Below are 21,895 nucleotides of genomic sequence, written 5' to 3' on the forward strand. Positions count from 1 at the left end.
TTCAGTTGACAGCGTAATGGGAATGTTAGACGTACTATTCGGACTCCTCTCCGTCCATGTCTGCAGCCCTCTTATCCCTTTCGCTCTCTCTATTCCTCATCTATCATTCTCTCAGTAGAGATGACTGGAGCCGCCGTGTCCGTGTGTCTACTTTACGTCCTGTCTGTCTGTTCAGCCTGCTACATCTCCAACTGTCCCATCGGGGGCAAGAGGTCCATAATGGACGCTCCACAGCGCAAGGTGAGCTGCAACAGAATCCATCTATATCTAAACTCTTTAAATATAATGTGTAGATAACAGGTATGATTTGTCTTAGAGGTGCATCAAGATGAGTAGGAGCAAAGTGAGGCTCTGTAAAAGGACTGAATTGGGAGAATTGACAATGAACCGTTGTCTTCCTCCTGTAAAAGGGAGCAAGAATGTCGATAAGAATCTCTTTTTTGGAATGATGGAACAACCTCACACCCGACTGTCCCTTCTCTCCCCTTGCAGTGCATGTCTTGTGGGCCAGGGGAGCAGGGCCGCTGCTTTGGCCCCAGTATCTGCTGTGGGGAGGATGTGGGCTGCTGGATGGGCTCTCCGGAGACGGCACATTGCATGGAGGAGAACTACCTGCCCACCCCCTGCCAGGCGGGAGGGAGACCCTGTGGATCTGATACAGCACGCTGCGCCGCACCGGGTGTCTGCTGTGACTCAGGTGAGGGCACATCAATCCTATATTTCTGTGATGATCATTGTGGTTATATACCACTGAAATTGTTCTAATAGAGTGGCGGATACAATTATGTGCTTTCTGACTTGTGTGTCCTCCTTCATTCTTTATTTTGTATCTCAGAGGGCTGCAGTGCGGACCAATCTTGTCTCGCTGAGGAGGAAGGCGACAATCAAATCGGCCAATCAGAGGGCAGCGACTCTGCAGACGTCATCCTCAGGCTCCTGCACTTGGCTGACCACACGCCTCCTCATAGAGTCCACCAATGAGCTGCAAGTGAGACCAGGGTTCCATGGGGGTCACTTGAGAGATTGGTTGATAGGATTTGTAGTTACCTAGATGTAGTTCATAGTTCACCCACCTATTTCACCCACCCATTTACTGACCTCCTTCTTCAGTATATTTTCAACCTCACTAGATGGGATCTAGCTAAGAATTTATCTCTGTGTTTGACATGTAATGTATATCAAAACACAGCAGTTAAATTCTTAGCTAGGACCCTGAGCACTCCTCTGTAGATTGCCTTTATATTGCATACTTAAATATTGTAGCTATATACTGTATGTACAGAAATAGCTGTAATAATTATTACACGTGTAAAGAGTCCAAATGTGTATGTTAATAAAGCTTGTGCGAGTATGCGTGGTGTATGTATGTTTCTCTCTCAGCTGACTCAAACAATGACCACTTGTCCAGTGCACAACAACATCCACATCTGAAACATGAGTGCTGTGCGTCGTATAGTTCTCATATTTTCTGTAACACCAGGCTTAGTGTTTTGGCCCGTGCTTTTAAAAGCAGTGTGTCTGTTCTAATAGTTCTAATCCAGTGGACTTTACTCTCCCTTACTGGCTTTCATTATTTTGGTCTCAAATCACACAAACCTTTGAGCGAATCTCCAGTAGGCAATTTAGAGTTTTTAATGTCCAATGATGAACCAACCATAAACATAAAATGTAAATGCTGATTGTGATTTGATATCCAAAATAGGTTGTATCTATAGGCATCGGTTGCGTTCGTAAATTGCCTCCAGTGTGTCAGGGTGCGCTCTGGGTCGTTTGTAAATTCAGAGCGTTGTCAGATTGTCTGTCCATAAATTCAGAGCGTTTCGCTCTCGGGGGGCGTTTAGAGCGACACGTGGACGCTCTGGCCGAGGAGTAGGGTTGATCAGGGCGTTCTGACCTCACAACTGCAGTCAAGCACCCAAGCTAACTGGCTAAAGTTGGCTAGCTTGCTAGCTACTTCCAAACACAAATGAGAGAACACCTCTCTTACCATTTTACTTGCCCTAGCAGAGCTGGTTAGGCTGTTTTCATGTTATCCATAGCATTAGTGACTGCAAATGTGCTGCTGGCAACAATTTATTGAATTTTTCCCCCAGACGTTTACTGGCATCGGTCATGTTCAGCGAGTGTTTAAATGAATTCTGCACTCTGGCAGTCAGACGAGAGTGCTCTGAAATCGGAGTAGATAGCCAGAGTGAATTTACGAATGCACCCATCATGCTACATAGCAACCGTAAACATGTTACATAGTAGCCATAGACATCATGTTACACAATAACCATAGACATCATGTTACATAGTAACCATAGACATCACGTTACATAATTAGTAATTATGTAATTCTATAGCGAGGTATAGAGTATAACATCTAATCAGGGAATATATTCAAATGTTCCACAATTTTTTTTTAAAAAGGAGCATAATTTAGATGCAATGATATACTGATAAGCTTTAATGTTTTGTGAATCAGCTTTTAATATTATTTGTTTGTTCTTTTGAGGTTTTCTTTACATTCTGCACTACATCCTGCAACTGGTTTAAAGTGTCCTTAAGTCTGGTCCACCAGCTGAATCTCTCTCTGTCTACTATGGAGTAGCAGTTAGCCTTGGATAGTGACGTTTAGTTTTAGATAAAACCTTTTTATGATTACTACTACCTTTTATCATTACTACATTGGTGTAGATATATAATATTGATGTAATCCTGATGTAACTTGGTCCGAATCATAGAAATATAATTTAGAGAACATATGTTTACAAATTTACATTTAAGTCATTTAGCAAATGCTCTTATCTAGAGCGACTTACAATTAGTGTGTCAAAATATTCATGTAACGTATACCAGCCAAAAAACCAAAGGGACATGACACATACACGCCAAAATACATCATAAATATACCTACAGACTTCAGAATTAATATCTCGTCTACTCGTGGCTTAATGTTAATTATTCCATGCAGTAGTCAATTCTCTCTGAATAACCTCAAGAAGGTTCAACCATGTCCATTCTGCTTTATGTTTTTCATAGAGAGGCAGTGTCCATGTTCTCATGACTACAGGAGCTCTTATTGGTTCAGTCTCAGCACACAGACCAAAATGAGATACTGCAGATCAGAGAACACACAGAGACATCTACCCTATTTAATTGATAATGCCCGAGAAGCCGGTGTTTGGAGGATATATTGGCACGGGGGTTGTTAGGCCCGAGACGAAGTCGAGGGAGAGCAAACCCGTGCCAATATATCCTCCAAACACCGACTTCAAGGGCAGTATCAATTTTATACAACGGGTTACCAACAAATTCATATAATGACTGACAAATTCTCATTAAAAACTTTATTTTTATGAATTTATTCATACATTTAAGTCATTTAGCAGACGCTCTTATCCAGAGCTATCATACTATTTCATCCTTCCACAAGATATAGTCCCGACACAAATCTAGGGTTGCTACCCAAGCTGGCTGGTCATTCATGCTATCGGTTCGGTTGCCAGAGACGGTATCGGTTCGGTTCCCAGTCTTTCATGTCTTTTTGTTCTGTATCTATGGACGTGACCCAGTCGTTCGTTCGTTCTAAATGTTCCATTGCCAAACTGGCTAGCAACGTTCTTATTCCATGCTTTGCTAGCTAGCCAACTACGGCTAACGTACAATCACGTCAAACAGTGCAGCCAGAATAACAACAGTAGCTGCATTTGCATTTGTTTAAGCTGTTTTCTAGTGACATTTATTTGGATGCATCCATAACAATGAGCTAATGAGGTGCGATTTCGCCTGGCATAGAAATTGTGCTTTCTCGTCAGGACACTGCCAGTCAGAGGAACTAGCCAACGACACAGCTAAAAGAATCACTTCAAACTGAAGCTGGAAAGACTGCAAACTAGCCGCACTTTGTTTCTTTTGACCTTTTTTCAATTTACATTTCTTTGTATATATACATAAAATGAAGCCAGCTGATTCATTATTTCGACTGGATGAGAAAAGTTGACTGTCTTTCTGTCTCGTCCCGACTCCCAACACGTTCATTACTATGGAACAGCTTGAGATCGAATTTGAATATTGAAACCATGTTGCAAATGTCGCAGAGACAAACAGCAAAGTTTATACACATCTCCACTGTTGAAAACTAAACTTTAGACTAAAAGAAATGTAAGATAATGTGTAGATGCTTTTTATAGTGGAGATCAAGTTCATAAATTGCCTGGCTGGGCTGATGAGACTGTAGACTGTGCAGTGGGATGAAACAGAGTAAATAAGCATTTTAACATCATAGTATAAACATCATGTATAAAAACTTGTTGAGTCAAATTACAATTTCATGTTTGTTTTTGGAAGTCAACACTGTATGTTGGTTCAGGTATATTCCCGGATGTGGAGCAAACTCACAACCCTATTGCAGCTGGTTGCCTTACAATTGTACATTGATTCAACTTTTTTATAGTGCAGGTAGACAAAATACACCTCTCAACTCAATCACCTCAAAGTGCAATGTAGCCTAGTTTAATTTCAATACAGGTGTATAGCGAGATAAAGTCAAGTTGAATTTGAAATGTGTTGATTGATCCATACACTTGTAATACAATGACGAGACTGCTTATCATTTTTCTAAGGAGTCGAGGAGGCCTTGCTTATCAAAACAGATCAATGATCACTCACACCGCCAAAGTAGAAGAAGAGAGGATGAGAAGGGGAGCACAATAAAGTTGACCATTGCTATGTAGATTAGTTGCCCTTGGCTGGGAAGCTGATCCTAGATCTGTGCCTACAGGCAAGTAGCAGGGAAGATATGAGGGGGAGGGGTTCTCAATTGTAGACACCTTTAGTTAGTTAATGAGTGCAGGGCTGGATAGATGAGGGTATAAAGACAAGCAGGGAGCTGTGGCTGTCTCTACCGTCACTGCCTTATAGTCACCATGTCTTTCTCAGGGATATACCAGATGGAGACACATGAGAACTTTGAGTCTTTCATGGAGGCTATTGGTAAGTTTTGCTGTTGGGTTGTACGTTTGATTAGACTTTGGGTGTTAATTTCAGAAGTCGTAGTCCTTTCAGTAATGATGTTCAATGGTGATTGCGAATGCAATGGTTACTTCTGAGGCGCAAACCCAGGTAGCACACTAGTTTCCTTGGATGTTCTGAGAATGGAAGTGAGATGTAGGAATGTTTTTTTAATTTGATTTTTTATAGGTTCCAGGGAGGTTCTGAGAACATCTTACTATGTTCTCCTGGGAGGTGTTAGTTCTTTTAACAAAAAATTATAGGTTATTTTCTGTGTTTTTAACTTTCACTGAATGTTTAATTTAAGACTAAGAAACACTTTGTTTGGGCTAACTATTTTGAGCTTCCAGCACACATGGGTTTGTTAAATGATTTGTTTAGGCTTTAATTATTTATTGTATCAGTGAGATTAAACCTATGCTCTTCTGTCCTCTATCCATTGAATTAATCCACTGTGCTTCCAGGATGGAGTTGTCATGCATTAGTTTTGTAACTCATTGAAAGTGGATAAAAGTAGTCTATTCAAACACTATTTCAACAGGAACGAGCACTCATTAAGATCAGGTGTGGCCAACTACTGTGGTCAACACACTTAACAGATGATGGTGATTGTTGAAGCTGAAAACCGAATGCGTGTTTCAGTAATTCATTTTTTGTTTTCATATGGCAAGTTTTTAGTGTTCTGAGGACTTGACTTTAACTGGAACTGAGAACCTAAAGAACATTATGCTGAAGTACTGAAATTCCCACAGGAGAACATTTAGTCAGCTGAACAACTTGAGAACATTCCCAATGTAAAATTCCTAATGTTCCTAGAACTTTACCTTCAATTAAATGTTTGAACTTTCAGGAAATATTCTGATCAAATAATGAAATGCCAAGAATAACATTTTGTTGAATTCCTTAATGAGAATGTTCCAAAGCCAAGCAACTGTCCTGCACCATTGCCAGAATGTGGTATGCAAAATAACCAAGCCCTAAAACGTATGGTCCTCAGAACGTTATGTGCTAGCTGGGAATGCATTCAATGTTTGCATTCAGTTCATTGTTGCCATATTATAGTGCATCAGAGCTTTACTTCAGCTGTAATAATTCAGTGTTCATGTCCCACTTCATTAACTTTCTGTAATACTAAAAAGCGCAGTGTATATGACTCTCTCGCTGCCGCAAACATGTAGGTCTCCCTGATGAGCTTATCCAGGAGGGCAAAGACATCAAGAGCATCTCTGAGATTGAGCAGACTGGAGACCACTTCAAGATGACTGTCACCACGGGGACAAGGATCCTCACCAACTCCTTCACCATTGGCCAGGAGACGGAGCTCGAGTCACCGACCGGGGAGAAAGTCACTGTGGGTGGCGCATGTCACAACCCAACCATGAGTTTCATACATGTAGCCTGGATTTATCCATCTCCCTACATATACAGCCAGTATCTAACTAAACTATAAGTTGAGCTGATGTGGGGTCACTATGGTTAGTTCAGGTCCCAGTGATGTTGTGGGAGGACTGACTTTCTGTCAGAGAATCTCCTCTGCTCTCCAGGGACTGGGCTCAGTTGCAAAATTATAGCAGTTTACATCTCATAACCAACTGTCTCTTTTTTTTTTTCTACATATATGGCCATCCAACTTGGGCCTGTTAAATTGGTGCTAGTTGACTGTAGTTGGTGACCACTGCTTTCAGATCTAACCATTGACCTCTCCTGTGTTTCAGTCTGTGGTGATGAGGGAAGGTAACAAGCTGACGTCCTTAATTAATGGGATCGAATACGTCACAGAACTTATAGACCCAAACATCCTCGTCAACGTGAGTCCGGGGAATATGGCTGGGGGTTCACGAAGCGACACTATTTCAGGGTTAATTTATACCATTAACAAAATGGGTAGTCTTTAACAGTGTTGTGAATGCAATTCAACAGTTTTCTGCCACCAATGTTCTAATTACATGCTGACCCCACCGCTCGCGTCGCAAAATAAATGTACACCCACACTGCTCAAATAGAAATTGGTTTTATTTGATGCTCAGCGTGCTGCAAGTCTGGCCTCTCCCATCTCCTCAATGGTTTCTAGGAGCATATACCCATGTGTGTGATTGAAAGATTGACTTTGAGGTCCACACTGGTCAGTTGTGGTAAAGTTGGTTGTCAACCGCCATATAAAGGAGGCAAGATGACGATAAACAAATTCGGTTCACTGTTTTCTGTGGATTAATTGTCAGAGTAGACCTTGTGCATTTCAGGTAAAATAACAACCCAATGTTTGTATACCAGGACAAATTAGCTAACTAAATGCCTTTTGCCCCCAAATGAATGTAACTGTTTTTATATTTCAACCTGCATGTCCTGACCACTTGTGTGGGTGAACAAAATCAATGTGCGAATGAGCGCGTCCGGTTTGGTCAGCATAGTGTTCTGGCATGGATTTATTGAGTGTAATGATTAATGATGCTTTCTCTTTTCAGACCATGACTCTGGCTGGCATCTCATACAAGAGGACCAGCAAACGAATATGAAGATCTACTGCACTCTGGATTAATAAAATGTGAATTGCATGGAATGGTCTGGTCTCAGCATTTCATATCAATGGGTAGAACTTCAGGGAAAATTGAGGTTTGTAATGAGGCAAGGTTTGACATGGATGAGTGACGACCTCAGTGGGATTCAGTAGAAAGGCGTAGTTCCGTAAACAGTACACAATGGCCAAGATGGATTTTCTACATTTGCTATAAAGCAGTCACATTAAAATGTGAACCCAGCATTGTAGAAATGAAGGCTTTGGTTGTTCCATCTAGTGTTTTGCAATATGGGTCAGAATCCTACCACCATTGGGTGCGTCAGTTTTAAAAGCAGATTCCTCAATTTCCAGTTACTTTTGAAAATCAAGTTTCAGGCATTCTAGTGGCTGTGCTTTTGGACATTGCTTTCACTAGTTCCACCCCAGTGTAGCTGACAAAGGGCTAAAGGTGCACCATTTGAGGGTGACTGGTTTCCCAGCAACAGTGTGGTTGGGAAAGCTAAGGACCCGGGGACTAAACACATCCCTCTGCAACTGGATCCTGCACTTCCTGACTGGCTGCCCACAGGTGGTAAGGTTAGGCAACACATCTGCCACACTGATCCTCAACACTGGGGCCCCTCCTGTACTCCCTGTTCACCCATGATGGCGTGGCCACAACTGCGTGGTAAAACAACTCTCACACCAAGTTTGAGGTGCACCACAACACCAGTGGTAGGCCTGATCACCGACAATGATGAGACCGTCTATAAAGAGGTCAGACCTGGCAGTGTGGTGCAAGGACAACCTCAATGTGAGCAAGACAAAGGAGCTGATCATGGACTACAGGAAAAGGCGAGCTAAACAAGTCCCCATTAACATCGACAGAGCAGATCGCGAGTTTCAAGTTCCTTAGTTCGTTGGTAATGTGGACACCATGGTCCAAACAAACCACGACAGTTGTGAAGAGGGCACAACGTCTTTCCTCCACCCCCTCTGTTGTACACTGCTGCTATTCGATGCATAGTCACTTCACATATGTACAAATTACCTCAACTAACCTGTACCCCTGCACATTGACTCGGTACCGATAGCCTGGTCATTGCTTTTTAAATTTTTAAATTTATCTTCTTGAACTGCACTTTTGGGTAAGGGCTTGTAAGTAAGCATTTCACGGTAAGGTCTACACTTGTTGTATTTGGCGCTTGTGACAAAGTTTGATTTGATGTGTCATGGACGTAGGAATCGAAGGGTTGATTTGTCTGACATATTTGTATAATAATGTGAGGTCACTACTACTGCTGGCTGTTGGTTTCTTGACACCTGCCGCCATAGGTTCGTTCATGCTTATTGGCTAGTCCTTCAGGGCCCCGTGTGTGTGTAGAAAATATTACTCATTCTACTTAAACATCCTTTACTCCAACTGTCTTCAGAACCTAGGTGGGGTCATAAAGATGCATTTTAATCTTGCAGATCATCCTGTGTGGTTCATGTCTTACCGCAAGGTCTTTGTGTGGGTTCTCTGCAGGATGGCGTAGGCCTTACACATCATGCAGTGTCCCACCTATCTTCCCTGCCTGCACTGGGGCACCCCTGCCTTCATTGTTACCATCCCCAGAGCAGTGATAGAATGGTATAGTTTACTGTCAAAGTAATACTGAGCCATTTATACTGCACAAATATAAACGCATTGTCTAGTCTTTTCATGTGCTGAAAAAAAGGATCCCAGAAATGTTCTCAAAGTGCACAAATTTGTATACATCCTTGTTAGTGAGCATTTCTCATTTTAATAAGATAATCCATTCACCTGACACGTGTGGCATATCAGGACAATAAAAGGCCACTAAAATGTGCAGTTTTGTCACAATGCCACATATCTCAATTTGAGGGAGTGTGCAATTAGCATGCTGACTGCAGCACTGTCCACCAGAGCTGTTGCCAGAGAATAAAATGCTCATTTCTCAACCATAAGTCGCATCCAACGTCATTTTAGAGAATTTGGCAGTACGTCCAACTGTGGAAGCCGTAGGAAGTGAAAACTCATATCTCGCTGTAATTTCATTGAGAGCTTGGTTGAAAATCTGCCACCTCAGAAAAAATTCAAACAGGAAGTGGAACTTCTCAGGTTTTTGCCTGCCATATGAGTTCTGTTATACTCACAGACATAATTCAAACAGTTTTAGAAACTTCAGAGTATTTTCTATCAAATATGAATAATAATATGCATATATTAGCAACTGGGACTGAGGAGCAGGCCGTTTAATATGGGCACCTCTGTGCACCTTTCATCCAAGCTACTCAATACTGCCCCTGCAGCCATAAGAAGTTTTAAGTATGCTCCCTCTAATACTCTCTCCCTCCCCTCCCGGAGGACCTGAGCCCTAGGACCATGTCTCAGGACTACCTCGCCTGATGACTCCCGACTGTCCCCAGTCCACCTGGTCGTACTGCAGCTCCAGTTTCAACTGTTCTGCCTGCGGCTATGGAACCCTGACCTGTTCACCGGACATGCCACCTTGTCCCGCACCTGCTGTTTTCGACTCTCTCATTTGATTGATTTGAGTGCTCAGGGTCCCATCTAGCTAAGAATTTAACTCCAATATTTGACATACATGAAATGTCAAAGAGTGAAATTCTGAGCTAGTTCCCTTCCAGTGATGTTGCCTATATACTGAAGGAGGTCAGTAAATGGGTGGGTGAAATAAGTGGGCTGTACAAGGAACTACAAATATGTAACTTTTAGGAACTACAAATCCTATCAACCAATTTCTCAAGTGACCCCCATGGAACCCTAGCATCACTTGCAGCTCATTGGTGGACTCGATAAGGAAGGCTGTGGTCAGCTAAGTCCAGGAGCCTGAGGATGATGTCACCAGAGTTGCTGCCCTCTGATTGGCTGATTTGATTGTCACCTTCCACCTCGGCCTTCCAAGATTGGTCCACACTGCAGCCCTCTGAGATACAAAATAAAGGATGGAGCAGGACACACAAGTCAACACCCTCCCTGAATTGCAGTATCACTTTTCTAACCACCAAGTGCATAATACTCCACCTGTCCCTTACATACCACGTTTGCATTCCCGAAGCCCCCCAGCATAAAACCTAAAAATCCCTGATGTGGGGAGTGAGTCTACTCTTTAGTCATTATAGACTAGATAGCAGATTTTGGTTCATAGGAGTGGTCAATATTGATAAAAAGGCAAATAACTATATTAAAGAAAAATATCAAATTAACACGCGACAATTTCAACACTTTAATTAAGTTACAGTTCATATAAGGAATTCAGTCAATTAATTAGGCCCTAATCTATGGATTTAACATGACTGGGCTGGGGCGCAGCCACTTGGGAGCCAGTACTACCCACTCGGGAGCAAGGCCCAGCCAATCAGAATGAGTCAATCCCCACAAAAGGGCTTTATTACAGACATAAATACAGTTTAATCAGCTGTCCAGGTGGCTGGTCTCAGACCATCCTGCAGGTGAAGAAGCCGGATGTCGAGGTCCTAGGCTGGTGTGGTTACACGTGGTCTGCGGTTGTGAGGCCGGTTGGACGTACTGCCAAATTCTCTAAAATGACGTTGGATGCGACTTATGGTAGAGAAATGAGCATTTCATTCTCTGGCAACAGCTCTGGTGGACAGTGCTGCAGTCAGCATGCTAATTGCACACTCCCTCAACTTGAGATATGTGGCATTGTGACAAAACTGCACATTTTAGTGGCCTTTTATTGTCCTGATATGCCACACGTGTCAGGTGAATGGATTATCTTATTAAAATGAGAAATGCTCACTAACAAGGATGTATACAAATTTGTGCACTTTGAGAACATTTCTGGGATCCTTTTTTTCAGCACATGAAAAGACTAGACACAATGCGTTTATATTTGTGCAGTATAAATGGCTCAGTATTACTTTGACAGTAAACTATACCATTCTATCACTGCTCTGGGGATGGTAACAATGAAGGCAGGGGTGCCCCAGTGCAGGCAGGGAAGATAGGTGGGACACTGCATGATGTGTAAGGCCTACGCCATCCTGCAGAGAACCCACATAAAGACCTTGCGGTAAGACATGAACCACACAGGATGATCTGCAAGATTAAAATGCATCTTTATGACCCCACCTAGGTTCTGAAGACAGTTGGAGTAAAGGATGTTTAAGTAGAATGAGTATCATTTTCTACACACACACGGGGCCCTGAAGGACTAGCCAATACGCATGAATGAACCTATGGCGGCAGGTGTCAAGAAACCAACAGCAGTAGTGACCTCACAGTATTATACAAATATGTCAGACAAATCAACCCTTCAATTCCTACGTCCATGACACGTCAAATCAAACTGTCACAAGCACCAAATACAACAAGTGTAGACCTTACTGTGAAATGCTTACTTACAAGCCCTTAACCAAAAGTGCAGTTCAAGAAGATAAATATATTTACCAAGTAAATAAAAAAAGCAATGACAAGGCTGTCGGTACCGAGTCAATGTGCGGGGGTACAGGTTAGTTGAGGTAATTTGTACATATGTGAAGTGACTATGCATAGATAAGCAGCGAATAGCAGCAGTGTACAACAGAGAGGGTGGGGGAAAAGACGTTGTGCCCTCTTCAAAACTGTCTTGGTTTGTTTGGACCATGATAGTTCGTTGGTAATGTGGACACATGTGGACACCAAGAAACTTGAAACTCGCGATCTGCTCTGTCGATGTTAATGGGGACTTGTTTAGCTCGCCTTTTCCTGTAGTCCATGATCAGCTCCTTTGTCTTGCTCACATTGAGGTTGTCCTTGCACCACACTGCCAGGTCTGACCTCTTTATAGACGGTCTCATCATTGTCGGTGATCAGGCCTACCGCTGGTGTTGTGGTGCACCTCAAACTTGGTGTTGGAGTTGTGTTTTACCACGCAGTTGTGGCCACGCCATCGTGGGTGAACAGGGAGTACAGGAGGGGCCCCAGTGTTGAGGATCAGTGTGGCAGATGTGTTGTTGCCTAACCTTACCACCTGTGGGCAGCCAGTCAGGAAGTGCAGGATCCAGTTGCAGAGGGATGTGTTTAGTCCCCGGGTCCTTAGCTTTTCCAACCACACTGTAGCTGGGAAACCAGTCACCCTCAAATGGTGCACCTTTAGCCCTTTGTCAGCTACACTGGGGTGGAACTAGTGAAAGCAATGTCCAAAAGCACAGCCACTAGAATGCCTGAAACTTGATTTTCAAAAGTAACTGGAAATTGAGGAATCTGCTTTTAAAACTGACGCACCCAATGGTGGTAGGATTCTGACCCATATTGCAACACACTAGATGGAACAACCAAAGCCTTCATTTCTACAATGCTGGGTTCACATTTTATTAATCCAGAGTGCAGTAGATCTTCATATTCGTTTGCTGGTCCTCTTGTATGAGATGCCAGCCAGAGTCATGGTCTGAAAAGAGAAAGCATCATTAATCATTACACTCAATAAATCCATGCCAGTACACTATGCTGACCAAACACGCTCATTCGCACATTGATTTTGTTCACCCACACAAGTGGTCAGGACATGCAGGTTGAAATATAAAAACAGTTATTCATTTGGGGGCAAAAAGCATTTAGCTAGCTAATTTGTCCTGGTATACAAACATTGGGTTGTTATTTTACCTGAAATGCACAAGGTCTACTCTGACAATTAATCCACAGAAAACAGTGAACCCAATTTGTTTATCGTCCTCGCCTCCCTTCTTTATATGGCGGTTGACAACCAACTTTACCACAACTGACCAGTGTGGACCCCAAAGTCAATCTTTCAATCACACACATGGGTATATGCTCCTAGAAACCAATGAGGAGATGGGAGAGGCCAGACTTGCAGCACGTTGAGCATCACAAATAAAACCAATTTCTATTTTAGCACCTGGCCACGCAGACGCTTGCTGAGGTGCGCGAGCAGTGTGGGTGTACATTTATTTTGCGACGCGAGCGGTGGGGTCAGCATGTAATTAGAACATTGGTGGCAGCAAACTGTTGAATTGCATTCACGACACTGTTAAAGACTACCCATTTTGTTAATGGTATAAATTAACCCTGAAATAGTGTCGCTTCGTGAACCCCCAGCCATATTCCCCAGACTCACGTTGACGAGGATGTTTGTGTCTATAAGTTCTGTGACGTATTCTATCCCATTAATTAAGGACGTCAGCTTGTTACCTTCCCTCATCACCACAGACTGAAACACAGGAGAGGTCAATGGTTAGATCTGAAAGCAGTGGTCACCAACTAGGGTCAACTAGCACCAATTTAACAGGCCCAAGTTGGATGGCCATATATGGAGAAAAAAAAAGGGTGACAGTTGGTTATGAGATGTAAACTGCTATAATTTTGCAACTGTGAGCCCAGTCCCTGGAGAGCAGAGGAGATTCTCTGCCAAAGAAAGTCAGTCCTCCCACAACATCACTGGGACCTGAACTAACCATAGTGACCCCACATCAGCTCAACTTATAGTTTAGTTAGATACTGGCTGTATATGTAGGGAGATGGATATATCCAGGCTACATGTATGAAACTCATGGTTGGGTTGTGACATGCGCCACCCACAGTGACTTTCTCCCCGGTCGGCGACTCGAGCTCCGTCTCCTGGCCAATGGTGAAGGAGTTGGTGAGGATCCTTGTCCCCGTGGTGACAGTCATCTTGAAGTGGTCTCCAGTCTGCTCAATCTCAGAGATGCTCTTGATGTCTTTGCCCTCCTGGATAAGCTCATCAGGGAGACCTACATGTTTGCGGCAGCGAGAGAGTCATATACACTGCGCTTTTTAGCATTACAAAAACTTAATGAAGTGGGACATGAACACTGAATTATTACAGCTGAAGTAAAGCTCTGATGCACTATAATATGGCAACAATGAACTGAATGCAAACATTGAATGCATTCCCAGCTAGCACATAACGTTCTGAGGACCATACGTTTTAGGGCTTGGTTATTTTGCATACCACATTCTGGCAATGGTGCAGGACAGTTGCTTGGCTTTGGAACATTCTCATTAAGGAATTCAACAAAATGTTATTTTCTTGGCATTTCATTATTTGATCAGAATATTTCCTGAAAGTTCAAACATTTAATTGAAGGTAAAGTTCTAGGAACATTAGGAATTTTACATTGGGAATGTTCTCAAGTTGTTCAGCTGACTAAATGTTCTCCTGTGGGAATTTCAGTACTTCAGCATAATGTTCTTTAGGTTCTCAGTTCCAGTTAAAGTCAAGTCCTCAGAACACTAAAAACTTGCCATATGAAAACAAAAAATGAATTACTGAAACACGCATTCGGTTTTCAGCTTCAACAATCACCATCATCTGTTAAGTGTGTTGACCACAGTAGTTGGCCACACCTGATCTTAATGAGTGCTCGTTCCTGTTGAAATAGTGTTTGAATAGACTACTTTTATCCACTTTCAATGAGTTACAAAACTAATGCATGACAACTCCATCCTGGAAGCACAGTGGATTAATTCAATGGATAGAGGACAGAAGAGCATAGGTTTAATCTCACTGATACAATAAATAATTAAAGCCTAAACAAATCATTTAACAAACCCATGTGTGCTGGAAGCTCAAAATAGTTAGCCCAAACAAAGTGTTTCTTAGTCTTAAATTAAACATTCAGTGAAAGTTAAAAACACAGAAAATAACCTATAATTTGTTGTTAAAAGAACTAACACCTCCCAGGAGAACATAGTAAGATGTTCTCAGAACCTCCCTGGAACCTATAAAAAATCAAATTAAAAAACATTCCTACATCTCACTTCCATTCTCAGAACATCCAAGGAAACTAGTGTGCTACCTGGGTTTGCGCCTCAGAAGTAACCATTGCATTCGCAATCACCATTGAACATCATTACTGAAAGGACTACGACTTCTGAAATTAACACCCAAAGTCTAATCAAACGTACAACCCAACAGCAAAACTTACCAATAGCCTCCATGAAAGACTCAAAGTTCTCATGTGTCTCCATCTGGTATATCCCTGAGAAAGACATGGTGACTATAAGGCAGTGACGGTAGAGACAGCCACAGCTCCCTGCTTGTCTTTATACCCTCATCTATCCAGCCCTGCACTCATTAACTAACTAAAGGTGTCTACAATTGAGAACCCCTCCCCCTCATATCTTCCCTGCTACTTGCCTGTAGGCACAGATCTAGGATCAGCTTCCCAGCCAAGGGCAACTAATCTACATAGCAATGGTCAACTTTATTGTGCTCCCCTTCTCATCCTCTCTTCTTCTACTTTGGCGGTGTGAGTGATCATTGATCTGTTTTGATAAGCAAGGCCTCCTCGACTCCTTAGAAAAATGATAAGCAGTCTCGTCATTGTAATACAAGTGTATGGATCAATCAACACATTTCAAATTCAACTTGACTTTATCTCGCTATACACCTGTATTGAAATTAAACTAGGCTACATTGCACTTTGAGGTGATTGAGTTGAGAGGTGTATTTTGTCTACCTGCACTATAAAAAAGTTGAATCAATGTACAATTGTAAGGCAGCAGACTGCAATATGATTGTGAGTTTTCAAAAATGTTTGGCATATAGCTGAACCAACATAATGTTCACTCAACTTTTCATTTTACATAGAGTGAACATACAATTCAACTTGAAAATTTGGAATCCAGCCAGAGAACGTTAATCACCCCCAACCTGCACTGACAACCTGCACTGACAATGACTGCCAGGAAATACTTCTATTTGATTTAGGTAGTCTCAATAATAACTGGAACAGCCATCTCAGTAACAGATGCAAAAAGTCCAACTAGCACAGGTCTTAAAAAAAAACAATTCAATGTACAATTTATAAGGCAACCAGCTGCAATAGGGTTGTATAGAGTTTGCTCCACATCTGGGAATATAACTGAACCAACATACAGTGTTGACTTCCAAAAACAAACATGAAATTGTAATTAGACTCAACAAGTTTTTATACATTCAGCTCACTGTGAGCAAAGTTTGTTGAGTGAACAAACGTTCACCCATTAGCTACATTTATTTTCCTTCTGAAGTCCAACAAACTCAGAGAATAACACTGATTATTAATCAATTGGTTAAGTGAACACACTTGCCAGTTGTTGTGCGCATGCTCGGAGTACACGTCCTGGTAATCCTTCTCGTCCTGCGGCCTTGTGAATGTTGACCTGTTTAAAGGTCTTACGCACATCGGCTACGGAGAGCGTGATCACACACTCGTCCGGAACAGCTGATTCTCTCATGCATGTTTCAGTGTTACTTGCCTCGAAGCGAGCATAGAAGTAATTTAGCTCGTCTGGTAGGCTCTGGTAGGTGGTGTACTCCTCAATGCCATCGGAAGAATCCCAGAATATACTCCAGTATGTGTTAGCAAAACAGTCCTGTAGCATCTGCTTCATCTGACCACTTTTTTATTGACCGAGTCACTGGTGCTTTCTGCTTTAGTTTTCACTTGTAAGCAGGAATCAGGAGGATATAATTATGGTCAGATTTGCCAAATGGAGGGCGAGGAAGAGCTTTGTACTTGTCTCTGTGTGTGAAGTAAAGGTGGTATAGAGTTTTTTCCCCCTCTGGTTGCACATTTAACATGTTTGTGGGAATGACGTAAAACGGACTTAAGTTTCCCTGCATTAAAGTCCCCGGCCACTAGGAGTGCCGCCTCTGGATGAGCGTTTTCCTATTTGCTTATGGCCGTACACAGCTCATTGAGTGCGATCTTACTGCCAGCATTGGTTTGTGGTGGTAAATAGACAGTTACGAAGAATATAGACGAAAACTCTCTTGGTAAATAGTGTGGTCTACAGCTTATCATGAGTAACTCAACCTCAGGCGAGCAAAAACTTGAGACTTCCTTAGATTTCGTGCACCAGCTTTTGTTTACAAATATACATAGACCGCCACCCCTTGTCTTACCAGAGGTGCCTGTTCTATCCTGCCGAAAAGCGTAAAACCTGCCAGCTGTATGTTATTCATGTCGTTGTTCAGCCACGACTCAGTGAAACATAAGATATTACTGTTTTTAAAGTCCCGTTGGTAGGATATACTATACGGGCTCGTTGCTCGTCTATTTTATTATCCAATGATTGTACTTTGGCTAATAGGACCGATGGTAAAGGCAGATTACCCACATTACCCACCTTACAAGGCAGCCAGACCTACGTCCTCGATATCTCCATCTCTTTCTCCTGTGAATGACTGGGGTGAGGGCCTTGTCGGGTGCCTTTGCGTCCGACTCGTTAAAGAAAAAAATATCTTCTTCCAGTACGGGCTGAGTAATCGCTGTCCTGATATCTAGAAGCTCTTTGTGGTCATAAGAGAGGATGGCAGAAACATAATGTACAATATGAGTTACAAATAAAGCGGGAAAAACACACAATTGGTTAGGGGATCGTAAAACGGCAGCCGTTCTCTCATCTAATCTATCAACATAGACAGGGCTCTAACTCCTCCAGCTAAACAATGAGATAGAGGGCAGGCCAGGCAGCAGGCTGTTAGCAAGCCTGCCAGCTTAGTGGAGTCTGCCACTAGCACTGTCAGTGTCGCTCAGCTATCCCCATTGACATCGTGTCTGTGCCTCAATCTAGGCTGGGCAAAACTAAACATGGCGGTGTTTGCCTTAGCAATCTCACTGGAGTAAAGACTTCCTCCATTGTTGTCATTATTGAAAGAGATTGTGATATCTCACATCGCAAAATAGGGCTACTTAATGTTAGGTCCCTCACTTGCAAGGCAGTCATAGTCAATGAACTAAACACTGATCATAATGTTGATGTGATTGGCCTGACTGGGTCCACCTACTAAAAATAGGGAAGCTCATTAAACCAAACAACAGAAACACAGGTGAAACTATTAAGACAAAACAAACAGACAAACGAAAAAGGGATCGGTGGCGGCTAGTAGGACGGTGACGACGACCGCCGAGCACCGCCCGAACAGGCAGGGGAGCCAACTTCGGCGGAAGTCGTGACACTGACTGAAACATGGTTCAAGCCTGATGGATTTACTGTGTTAAATGAGGCCTCTCCTCCAGGTTACACTAGTGACCATATCCCCCGTGTATCCCACATAGGCGGAGGTATTTCTAATATTTACGACAGCACATTTTTATTGTCAACAAAAAAAGACTTATTACATTTGCAATTGCAAAAAATAATCTGCTCAGACCCCAACCAGGAATCATCAAAAGCCATGCTATAAATTCTCGGACAACCCAACAATTCCTAGATGTCCTTCCAGACTCTCTCCACCTACCCAAGGATGTCGGAGTACAAAAATCGGTTAACCACCTAATTGAGGATCTAAATTTAACCTAGCATAATACCCTAGATGCAGTCGCACCCCAAAAAACAAAAGACATTTGTCACAAGAAATTAGCTCCCTTGTATACAGAAAATATCAGAGCCCTGAAGCAAGCTTCCAGAAAATTTTTACGGAAATGGCGCTCCACCGAACTGGAAGTCTTGGAAAAGACAGTACTGTGCAATATCGACGAGCCCTCACTGCTGCGCGATCATCCTATTTTTCCAACCTAATTGAGGAGAATAAGATCAATCCTAAATGTATTTTTGATACTGTCGCAAAGCTAACTAAAAAGCAGCATTCCCCAAGAGAGGATGTATTTCACATCAGCAGTGATGAATTCCTGAACTTCTACGACGAAAATATCATGATCATTAGAAAGCAAATTACGGACTCCTCTTTGAATCTGCGTATTTCTCCAAAGCTCAGTTGTCCTGAGTCTGCACAGAACTGCCAGGACTTAGGATCAATGGAGACACTCACGTTTTTTAATCCTGTATCTCTTGACACATGCAAATAGTCATGGCCTCTAAACCGTCAAGGTGCATACTGGCCCCTATTCCAACTCAGTGGTTTAAAGAACTACTTCCTGTGCTTGGCCCTCAAATGTTGAACATAATGGATGGCTCCCTATCCTCCGTATATGTACCAAACTCTCTAAAAGTGGCAGTAATAAAGCATCTCTTGAAAAAACAAAACATTGACCCGGCCGATTTTGAATATCCTATTCCTCGAACAGCAACAAAAAATAATACTATTGCCCAGCATCTCTCTGCCTTCCTGAAGACAAATAATGTATATGAAATGCTTCAGTCTGGTTTAAGACCCCATCATAACACTGAGACTGCACTCCTGAAGGTGGTAAATGACCTTTTAATGGCGTCAGACCAAGGCTCTGCATCTGTCCTTGTGCTCCCAGACCGGATTTTGACACCACCGATCACCACAATTTTGGGGAGAAATAGGAATCCCTAATTGGTCTACACGGACAAGTTCTTGCCTGGTTTAGATCTTATCTGTCGGAAAGATATCAGTTCATCTCTGTGGAAGGTTTGTCCTCTGACAAATCAATTGTAAGTTTTGGTGTGCCTCAAGGTTCCATTTTAGGACCACTATTGTTTTCACTATATATTCTACCTCTTTCACTGCTATGCGCACGACACACAGCTGTACATTTCGATGAAACATGGTGAAGCCCCAAAATGTCCTACCCTGGAAGCCTGTGTTTCAGACATAAGGAAGTGGATGGCGGCAAATGTTTTACTTTTGAACTCGGACAAAACAGAGATGCTAGTTCTAGGTCCCAAGAAACAAAGAGATCTTCTGTTGGATCTGACAATTCATCTTGATGGTTGTACAGTCGTCTCAAATAAAACTGTGAAGGACCTCGGCATTACTCTGGACCCTGATCTCTCTTTTGACAAACATATCAATAATATTTCAAGGACAACTTTTTTCCATCTTTGTAACATTGCAAAAATCAGTAATCTTTTGTCCAAAAATGATGTAGAAAAGCTAATCCGAGTTTTTGTTACTTCTAGATTAGACTACTGAAATGCTTGACTCTCCAGCTACCTGGATAAAGCACTAAATAAACTTCAGTTAGTGCTAAACACGGCTGCTAGAATCTTGACTAGAACCCCAAAATTGTATCAAATTACTCCAGTGCTAGCCTCTCTATACTGGCTTCCTGTTAAGGCTAGGGCTGATATCAAGGTTTTACTGCTAACCTACAAAGCAATACATAGGCTTGCTCCTACCTATCTCTCCAATTTGGTCCTGCCGTACCTACACGTACGCTATGATCGCAAGACGCAGGTCTCCTTATTGTCCCTAGAATTTCTAAGCAAACAGCTGGAGGCAGGGCGTTCTCCAATAGACCTCCATTGTTATGGAATGGTCTGCCTATCCATGTGAGAGACGCAGACTCTGCCTCGACCTTTAAGTCTTTACTTTAGACTCATCTCTTCAGTAGGTCCTATGATTGAGTGTAGTCTGGCCCAGGGGTGCGAAGTTGAACGGCAAGACACTGGAGCGTCAAACCGCCTTTGCTCTCTCTGCCTGGCCGGCTCCCCTCTCTCCACAGGGATTCTCTGCCTCTGACCCTATTACGGGGGTTGAGTCACTGGCTTACTAGTCCTCTTCATGCCTTCCCTAGGAGTGGTGCGTCACTTGAGTGGGTTGAGTCACTAACATGATCTTCCTGTCCGGTTTTGCGCCCCTTCTGGCTCGTGCAGTGGAGGAGATCTTTGTGAGCTATACTCAGCCTCCCCCCCCCCCCCCCCCCACCACTCTAGTCAGTTTGTTATATCTGGTGTAATTCTCCTGTCTTATCTGGTGTCCTGTGTGGATTTAAGTATGCTCCCTCTAATACTCTCTCCCTCCCCTCCCGGAGGACCTGAGCCCTAGGACCATGTCTCAGGACTACCTCGCCTGATGACTCCTGACTGTCCCCAGTCCACCTGGCCGTACTGCTGCTCCAGTTTAAACTGTTCTGCCTGCGGCTATGGAACCCTGACCTGTTCACCGGACATGCTACCTTGTAGCTACAAATAGGATTTGTAGTTCCTAAAAGTTACCTATCAACCAATTTCTCAAGTGACCCCCATGGAACCCTAGCATCACTTGCAGCTCATTGGTGGACTCGATAAGGAAGGCTGTGGTCAGCTAAGTCCAGGAGCCTGAGGATGATTTCACCAGAGTTGCTGCACTCTGATTGGCTGATTTGATTGTCATCTTCCACCTCGGCCTTCCAAGATTGGTCCACACTGCAGCCCTCTGAGATACAAAATAACCTACCTATTTGTAGTTCCATGTACAGCCCACCTATTTCACCCACCCATTTACTGACCTCCTTCTTCAGTATATAGGCAACATCACTGGAAGGGAACTAGCTCAGAATTTCACTCTTTGACATTTCATGTACGTCAAATATTGGAGTTAAATTCTTAGCTAGATGGGACCCAGAGCACTCAAATCAATCAAATGAGAGAGTCGAAAACAGCAGGTGCGGAACAAGGTGCTTTTCGGCAGGATAGAACAGGCGCCTCTGGTAAGACAAGGGGTGGCGGTCTATGTATATTTGTAAACAACAGCTGGTGCACGAAATCTAAGGAAG

General features: G+C 42.8%; 3 protein-coding genes across 3 annotated transcripts; 2 read left to right on the plus strand and 1 right to left on the minus strand.

Moving 5' to 3' along the window:
* The first annotated feature begins 120 nt into the window (after positions 1 to 120).
* LOC120055550 (isotocin-neurophysin IT 2) lies at positions 121 to 981 on the plus strand. Its single transcript, XM_039003424.1, has 3 exons — positions 121 to 240; positions 493 to 697; positions 836 to 981. The coding sequence occupies exons 1-3, from the start codon at positions 121 to 123 to the stop codon at positions 979 to 981; spliced, it is 471 nt and encodes a 156-aa protein (XP_038859352.1).
* Positions 982 to 4,910: 3,929 nt separating this feature from the next.
* Positions 4,911 to 7,508, plus strand: LOC120055558 (fatty acid-binding protein, liver-type-like). Its single transcript, XM_039003434.1, has 4 exons — positions 4,911 to 4,977; positions 6,174 to 6,346; positions 6,711 to 6,803; positions 7,458 to 7,508. Exons 1-4 carry the CDS (start codon positions 4,911 to 4,913, stop codon positions 7,506 to 7,508), a joined length of 384 nt encoding a protein of 127 aa, XP_038859362.1.
* Positions 7,509 to 12,858: 5,350 nt separating this feature from the next.
* Positions 12,859 to 15,494, minus strand: LOC120055567 (fatty acid-binding protein, liver-type-like). The gene is made up of 4 exons (XM_039003446.1): positions 15,428 to 15,494; positions 14,058 to 14,230; positions 13,597 to 13,689; positions 12,859 to 12,909 (listed from the first exon to the last, which is right to left on the minus strand). The coding sequence occupies exons 1-4, from the start codon at positions 15,492 to 15,494 to the stop codon at positions 12,859 to 12,861; spliced, it is 384 nt and encodes a 127-aa protein (XP_038859374.1).
* Between the last annotated feature and the right edge of the window lie 6,401 nt (positions 15,495 to 21,895).

This window comes from Salvelinus namaycush, chromosome 1 (assembly GCF_016432855.1).
Source record: "Salvelinus namaycush isolate Seneca chromosome 1, SaNama_1.0, whole genome shotgun sequence".
In the NCBI taxonomy this organism is placed as follows: domain Eukaryota; kingdom Metazoa; phylum Chordata; class Actinopteri; order Salmoniformes; family Salmonidae; genus Salvelinus; species Salvelinus namaycush.